The sequence below is a fragment of the Hibiscus syriacus genome, unplaced genomic scaffold, assembly GCF_006381635.1.
Source record: "Hibiscus syriacus cultivar Baekdansim isolate YM2019G1 unplaced genomic scaffold, ASM638163v2 tig00112079_pilon, whole genome shotgun sequence".
In the NCBI taxonomy this organism is placed as follows: Eukaryota; Viridiplantae; Streptophyta; class Magnoliopsida; order Malvales; family Malvaceae; genus Hibiscus; species Hibiscus syriacus.
Genome location: NW_024063250.1, coordinates 414,744 through 423,199, shown reverse-complemented (window position 1 = coordinate 423,199; position 8,456 = coordinate 414,744). Strand labels below are relative to the sequence as shown.

Here is an 8,456-nt window from a genome sequence, read left to right as displayed (position 1 = left end):
GATGTTGGTATAAGAGATTTGATTCCTTCATTATGTGCCTTGGATACAACAGACTTAACGCATACCTTGTGCTTATTTCAAGAGGTTTGGTGATAACGATTTTGTTATATTGTTGTTGTATGTGGATGACATGTTGGTTACAGGACCCGATAAAGATCATATTGAATAATTGAAGGCACAATTGGCTAGGGAATTTGAAATGAAGGACTTGGGATCAGCAAACAAGATTCTAGGGATGCAAATTTACCGAGACAGAAGTAATAGAAAGATTTGGCTTTCACAAAAGAATTACTTGAAGAAGATCTTGTAACGATTCAACATGCAAGATTGTAAGTCAATTTCTACCCTTCTTCTATTAACTTCAAATTATTCTCCAATATGAGTCCTAGTAGTGAAGAAGAGAGGATGGAGATGTCTCGAGTACCGTAAGCATCAGCAGTGGGAAGTTTAATGTTCGCTATAATATGCACAAGACCAAACATTGCACAAGAAGTGGGAGTGGTTAGTCGATACATGGTGAATCCAGGAAAAGAGCATTGGAATACAGTAAAGAGGATCCTGGGATACATCAAAGGGACCTCAAATGTTGCATTATGTTATGGATGATCAAACTTACTTATCAATGGGTATGTCGATTCTGACTATGCAGGGGATTTGGATAAAAGCAAATCTACTACAGGATATGTGTTCAAAGTTGCTGGTGTAGCTATAAGTTGGGTTTCAAAATTACAGTCAGTTGTGGCTACGTTCACAACAGAGGCAGAATATGTAGCAGCTACATAAGCCAGTAAAGAAGCAATATGGTTGAAGATGCTAGTGAATGAGCTTGGGCACAATCAAGAGTATGTCTCTCTGTTTTGTGACAATCAAAGCATCTTACATTTACCAAGGAATCCAGTATTTCATTCAAGGACAACGCACATACGAGTTCAGTACCATTTCATTCGTGAAAATGTGGAAAAAGAGACGGTAGATATGCAGAAAATCCATACCAAAGACAACATAGCAGATTTCATGACGAATGCGATCAATGCTGATAAATTTACTTGGTGTCGATCCTCTTGTGGCCTGTGAGAAACGTAAGAAACATGAATGGTACAAGGTAGAAAGAATGGCGTGAAGATATGATTTTTCCAATCAAATCTTCAAGTGAGAGATTGTTGAAAAGTCAAGCAATAATTGTTGAAAAGCAACAAGTTGGCCAAAGTTTTCGGTGGCTTTCGGTGCACACCGAAATTTTAAAACAAATTAGTTGATTTTGTTGAAATTGGATAAGGGGAAAATTGTAAATTTAGTCCTTACACTTTAGGGTATTTACAAGATGAGTCATTAAGCTTCAACTATAAATATCCTAACTCATTTAGCTTCAAAATCATCTCAAATCATTATAGTTTTCTCCCAATACTAGAGAATTTAGAGAGTTTTTTTAGAGTTGTTTTTCATTTTTTATCAAGAGAGAATTGTTATTGTTTTCTCCTTGTTAGATAGAGAGAAGTTGTAATTCCTATTTTCTCATAGTGAAATTCTTCTATATTTGCACGATGTTTTTACCCTAAATTATTTAGGGGTTTTCCATGTAAAATTTGTGTCTTTTTTATCTTCTTTTTATTTTCTCAAATTATCAGTTACAGTTTTGCTCTATCCGATAACCGTATTCCATAACAATTACAGCCACAGTGGTTCGTTCATGGTGAACCCTTGGAAGCTTTGTCCAGTTACAAGGGTAAAAAGGTGCACAATTTTAGAGATAATATTTAGGATCGTGTTTTGTGTTGTATGCACAATTTTAGTCAACATTATTAAGTTAGGTGTGTTAAGAATAGTTTATTTATTATTTAATTTTCTTAATATTTTATACATTGGTTTTATTAAAATTTAAAATAATTTTTTATCTAATTAGAATATTTTATTCAATTTTCTTTATATTTATGAATAATATAATTACGATTAAATTTAAAAAAGACGTTTTAATTATGTAAAACAAAGTCACATTTTATTAGCAGTTCAATTTTTTTTAAATGTTCGGTCTTTTAAATAATATATTTTAAGGGTTTATTCAAAATTTAGGGGGAAATAATTGTTTAGATTTAAAATATGAAAAAAATGTTCTGAAATAGTATTTATTACCAACAAAATTATCACCTGATAATATTATAAATTAAAACAAAATACCAACAATCAGTTTATCTAATGGGATGAGGCACTAGATCCCATAAGTAATATCAATGGTTCGAATCCTAGTGATTGTGAATTGAGTAAACTGGATTGGGAGACTCGTCCTTGCTAGGGTTGTTCAAAAAAACCCAGAACCGTTAACCATAATCGTTAACTAGTATAATTGTTACATTTAACAGATTAATTAACTGAGTCGTTAATATTAAATGATTTCGGTTAACTGAACCGCTAAAAATGTTGGTTAACGGTTAAGATTACGGTTACAAGTTTTGATAAACCGTCAACCAACGGTTAACCGATAAGAAATTAAATTTATAATTATATTTCTAATTTATTATATTTTTACACAAATGAATTAATATAATTTTCTTTTATTTATAATTTATATATATATAATAAAACTTGTATACAAATAATTTAATATGTATATATTTTTATCATTTTTAATTTTTATTTATTTGAAAATATAGAAATATTCTTACACCAATATAATTATATATTTATTGTTAGGTACTAAAATATTTGAAAATGTACATAATTATACCGATGTAAGTATACATTAAATGTTACACTTTTTTATTTTATTTACTTACATTGTTTTAAGTATATGTTAAGTTATATATATTTTTTGTAGTACGAATTATAAAAAATTTAGTAAATAATTGTAATAAGTTAACCATAGGTTCACATGTAACCAAATCATTGATAATGATTAACCGTTAACGGTTAACCATTTCTTAATAGTTTTACAATTAGAAAAATCTCATAACCATTATAATATTAACCAATCATTTAAACTAAATGGTACGATTAATCATCCAAGAACAATCGTAATCCTTGTCTCTACAATACTAAATCCAAATTAATTTATCAATAAATAAAAAATAGATGGTTATACCCAAAAAAACATGCAATATATTTTTGTATTTTATATCTAAAACATATTTATCTGTTTAAAATCATTAACTCCAATTGATAATCTTCCTTCAATTATTTATGAGAATATTCAAATATATGTTGATAAATATACCAAACTAAATTTTAATAAATTAATTGGACTTAATCAAGGCAATAGTAATACTAACCCAATATTTTATTTGGCAAAAAAAGCACTCTAAACAATACAAGTGAAATTAAAAGGGTACAAATTAAGATTATCATCCATTTGAAACGAGGGAATTTGTTGAAATTCATATTCCTACTAGCTTATAGATTAAGCAAGTTTTCCCATATAATTGGCATTCAAGATCCAAATCATTGCAAATCTATACTATACATCAACTTAAAGCCCTTTGTTCAGATTTATGAAATTCACATCCAAATTGCTTCTTTGAAAGTTGCTTAGCTCCCACAAGCCATGCACTCCTCACGGTTCGTTAGGGAACACACCATTTGTGCCATTTTTGTTTCATCGTCTACCTTGGGCTTTTCCTATATCACCAGAAACAATTCACAAATTATTTGATATTGCAATGCTGGTTTGACTTTGTTACAAATCTATATTCGTTACCTCAAGCATGGATGTATCAACGGTGAATTTGATTGCATCGGCTGCAGCACGAGATCTTAGATAATACATTCCTGTCTTCAGACCCTATATAGTCAAGGACATTATATAAACAGTGAATCACCAATCTTTCATGCAAAATTTATTACCTTTGTTTGATCATGATAAAGACCAAATTTTATTACCTTAGACCAGGCATAGAAGTGCAAGGAAGTTAGCTTTCCAAAATTTGGTTGGTCCATATGTATGTTTAAGCTTTGACTCTGGTCTATGAAGCATCCACGATCAACAGCCATGTCAACAAGTGTTTTTTGCTTGATTTCCCAAACAGTCCTGGTAAATTAAAATGAAATATAAAAATTAAGTTTCACTGTTTACTTTAAACGGTAAATGAAAGAAAAGAATGCAGAGAAAGGCCATTGAAGGTACCTGTATATTGCTTTCAGTTCATGAGGTATATCTGGAATATTCTGAACCGAACCGTCCACATGTATTATTTTGTTTTTAATAACAGGAGACCAAAGACCCATCTCAGTTAAATCATGAAGAAGATGTTTGTTTACTACAACAAACTCCCCGCTGGCAATAAAGATACAAAATGTTTTAAGCAATTGACAGCAAATAGATGAAAGGGATGATCAATGGGAAATCAGAGCATACCTCAAAACTCTACGACTATATATGTTGGAAGTATATGGCTCAAAGCATTCATTGTTTCCAAGAATCTGGCTAGTGGAAGCAGTCGGCATAGGTGCTAACAAAAGTGAATTTCTCACTCCATTCTTAGCTATCATGTCCCTAAGAGCAGCCCAATCCCACCGATCTGAAGGATTAACACCCCACATGTCTGGTTGAAGAATGCCCTGAAATTGAAGAGACAAATCAAATTCAATAACCAAATCCAAACTCTTTAAATGCATTTTAAAGAACTATAAAAATCACCAACCTTACTGACAGGACTCCCATTATATGTCTCATATGGCCCTTCTTTCTCTGCTATACTAGAAGAAGCTTTCAGAGCATGGTAGTATATGGTCTCAAATATCTCCTTGTTCAGCTGCTGAGCCTGAAATTCAAAACCAATATAATATCAGATAAATCAGATTTGGGTTAAAGGTATACCAAATCAATGTATTTGTAGATCAAATATACCTCAGGTGAATCAAATGCCATCCCAAGTAAGATAAATGTGTCTGCAAGCCCCTGAACTCCAATACCAATGGGTCTATGACGCAAATTTGATCTTTTGGCAGTTTCAACAGGGTAGTAATTAACATCAATGATTTTGTTAAGATTTCTGGTTACAATTTCAGTAACCTGACACGACATCCCAAGAAAAGGAAATCACAATTATAATAATATTAACAGCAATATTGATGCATCCCATCTCAAAGATGGATGGACTACATTTGCAAGGTAAAGAATCAAACCTCTGCCAATTTGTCAAAGTCAAAAAACCTATTCTGAGAACCTCTACTCCCAACAAGCTTAGATGGATGGGACTCCAGTGGAACGCCCTGAAGAGAAAATAAGTAATAAGGCTAATTGTGTAAATAAGCAGACCCTAGGCAGCAACTATCCACAACATAGGATTATGTATCACTTGCCTTTTCTCTCACATATCTAGGCAGTGCAATAGATGCCAGATTGCAAACAGCTGTTTCAGTTGGACTTGTGTATTCTATTATCTCAGTACACAAATTTGAAGATTTAATGGTGCCAAGATTTTGCTGGTTGCTTTTTCTATTGCAAGTGTCCTGAAATAAAAGTGAGGTGAAACAAAGGGTTGAGATCATAGTACTCATTTAACATAAATACACAATAAATATAAAGTTGGTTTGGACAAATCACCTTAAATAGCATGTAAGGGGTCCCAGTTTCTATCTGTGATTTCAGGATCTCAAACCACAGGCTCTGTGCTTGGACAACCTTCTTTGCCTTGCCCTAGATATTAAACAGAAGTTTTAGTAATTTTTTCTGTTGGAAAAAAGAATAACAAAAGTACAACAGTATTAACCTCTCTTTCATAATGAATGTAAAGCTTTTCAAATTCTTCACCCCAACAATCTGCCAGACCTGGAGCCTCATTAGGGCAGAATAATGACCATTGCCCATTGCTCTGGACCCTTTGCATGAAAAGATCAGGCACCCAAAGGGCATAGAAAAGATCACGGGCACGGTGCTCTTCCTGCAGATACAAAATTTAGACCTTATTTGATATAATATAATATAATACTTTACATTATTGCAGCAACTTGGAATAAGAATTTTAGAACTTAATGCAAACAAATACAGGCAATGTAAAAGTACCTTTCCATGGTTCTTCCTAAGATCCAGAAACTCAAAAATGTCAGCATGCCATGGCTCCAAGTATACAGCAAAAGCACCTAAACATATGGACGACATTTTTAACAAAAGGGAAACCAACCATTGTTATAAAACATTATAAAGAACAAAGCATACCCTTTCTTTTCCCCCCTCCTTGATCAACATAACGAGCAGTATCATTGAACACCCGCAGCATTGGGACAATTCCATTAGAGGTTCCATTTGTTCCACGAATATAACTGCCCATGGCCCGAATGTTGTGAACTGAAACACCAATACCTCCAGCTGATTTGCTGATAACAGCACACTCCTTCAAAGTTTCATATATTCCTTCAATACTATCATCCTTCATGCACAAGAGGAAGCAGCTACTCAACTGCCAGAAACACAATCCAAGGAGAATTAAGCATGTAAGCAAAAAGAAATGAATAAAAAATGACTTAAGTTCAAGAACTCAATCTCATATTTCTACACAACATACTTGAGGCCTTGGAGTTCCAGCATTGAAAAGTGTGGGAGACGCATGAGTAAACCATCTTTGAGACATCATGTGATAAGTTTTCATAGCAGAACCAATGTCATCCTTATGAATTCCAACAGCAACTCTCATCAACATGTGCTGAGGCCTTTCTATAACCTTCCCCTGAACTTTCAGAAGATAGGACCTCTCAAGAGTTTTGAAGCCAAAGTAATCATAATCAAAGTCCCGATCATATATGATCTCACTATCCAACCGAGCAGCATTCTAAAACCAAAATAGTTACACAAAAAAGAATCAAAACATAAAAAAATGCATTACAGGTAAAAGGAAACAAAAAAAGAAATGGAATATTGCAGATATTAACTACAAGAAGATATTAACTATTGAGTGAGAATAAAAATAAACACCAAACAAACAACCAAAAGATAACACATTCTGCCTTTCATAAATTTGCTTCCACATTGTTGTGCATAAAGATTTGGGATGATATGGATTTTGTAAGGTCGTGATGTTTTTAGTTTGCACACTTAGATTCAAACGTCATAAGCTAGATACAAATGATGTTCACATTAAAATTGGATTACTTTTAACTTCCTGTATTTCAATCCTACAAACATGCCAAAATTTGAAATCGCGCAATTTTGACGTAATTAAAATGTAAAAGTTAAACCATAGGTAAGGGAAAATAAGAAAAAATAAAGATGATCATAGTACCTTCATGATGATCTCGTAAACATCATCAGCAATCAAAGGAGCCTTCAGTCCAGATCTCTCATTGAAATGGTTGTACATGATTTTAATCCTACATTTACAACCCACCCATTCTCAAAATATGAGTTGTCTACCTCCCAACAAAGAAAGAAGCATTGTAACTAGAAATCAAAAGCACTTACGTCTCAGAGAACGATTTCTTGGTATTTTTATGCAAATTCGAAACAACAATCCTAGCCGCCAACTGCAATCACACATTTTAACCAGTAAAAATTAACCATGTTTCGGAATTTAAACATCAAAAGAAAAAGAACCCTTACGGATGCATAATCGGGGTGGTTAGCGGTCATGGCAGCGGCAGTTTCAGCAGCCAATTCATCAAGCTGGCTAGTAGTAACCCCTTTGTAAACACCAGCACAAACCTTCTGAGAGACGAGCACAGGATCGCAGTGGTCAATGCTAAGCCCGTAGCTCAGCTTCTTCAACCTGGCGGTGATCTTATCAAAATGAACTGCCTCTTGCCTCCCATCTCTCTTAATCACATACATATTTATTGAGGTAGATTTGTTTTTGTTAGTTTTCAGGCGCACTATCTCTAAGGAATTTGGTCGAACAGGTTTGAGGCTTGAGGAGAAAAGGAACCCATAGCCTAGTTTATATAATAACAGGCGGGGGTTGGGGGAAACTTACAAAGTTTTTGAAATTAGGGATTAGGATTCCCTCTTGATTAGAATTTTTTTGAAAGTTTCCCGCCAATAATGGATGAGGACGGGAGCGATGAACTTTAATTGAAATTGAATGCCAATTTTTCCTTTGTTTTTCCTTTAAGAGGATGCCCGTTTTTGTTTTGTTTGAGCTGTTGTGGCGGGTAAATGGGAAGGGTCAACGTATAATAGCTGGCAAGTGGGGTCCACGTATTAATTTAAAAGTGTAAAGAGTGCCAAGGAAGTTTCAAAGGTTTAAATTAAGGTTAAACTACAAATTTGGTAACTTAACTTTCATACGATTCCTATTTTATTCATCGTACTTTCAAAATTTTCAATTTGCTCACTTAACTTTATGGATTGAACTTTTTTAAGTCACTCCACCGTTATATCACTAACAGCTCATTGATGTGAAATATTTTAATATTAAAGATTTCACATTGAATTTCCACATAATAATAATAAGGGTAAATTACAATTTTTATAATTGAACTTTCATATGATTCTTATTTAACTCGTTGTACTTTTAAAATTTTCAATTTTGCTCACT

General features: G+C 33.3%; 1 protein-coding gene across 1 annotated transcript; it reads right to left on the bottom strand.

Annotated features, from left to right (window-relative positions):
• Window positions 1-3,250: 3,250 nt before the first annotated feature.
• On the bottom strand, window positions 3,251-7,843 carry LOC120174400 (ribonucleoside-diphosphate reductase large subunit). The gene is made up of 17 exons (XM_039181264.1): window positions 7,523-7,843; window positions 7,385-7,446; window positions 7,206-7,293; window positions 6,492-6,755; window positions 6,146-6,386; window positions 5,993-6,069; window positions 5,700-5,870; window positions 5,534-5,626; window positions 5,290-5,439; window positions 5,113-5,199; window positions 4,835-4,999; window positions 4,629-4,748; window positions 4,343-4,545; window positions 4,112-4,261; window positions 3,868-4,015; window positions 3,686-3,769; window positions 3,251-3,606 (listed from the first exon to the last, which is right to left on the bottom strand). The coding sequence occupies exons 1-17, from the start codon at window positions 7,748-7,750 to the stop codon at window positions 3,517-3,519; spliced, it is 2,421 nt and encodes an 806-aa protein (XP_039037195.1). The 5' UTR covers window positions 7,751-7,843; the 3' UTR covers window positions 3,251-3,516.
• Window positions 7,844-8,456: the final 613 nt, after the last annotated feature.

Bases quoted from the DNA above. Each gene is read 5' to 3' on its own strand.
- LOC120174400 (XM_039181264.1), bottom strand. From the start codon at position 7,750: ATGTATGTGATTAAGAGAGATGGGAGGCAAGAGGCAGTTCATTTTGAT. The intron at 6,756-7,205 runs GTACTATGATCA...TTTTGGTTTTAG, and splicing joins TTTACGAGATCATCATGAAG to AATGCTGCTCGGTTGGATAG. The intron at 3,770-3,867 runs GTAATAAAATTT...TTGACTATATAG, and splicing joins ACTTCTATGCCTGGTCTAAG to GGTCTGAAGACAGGAATGTA.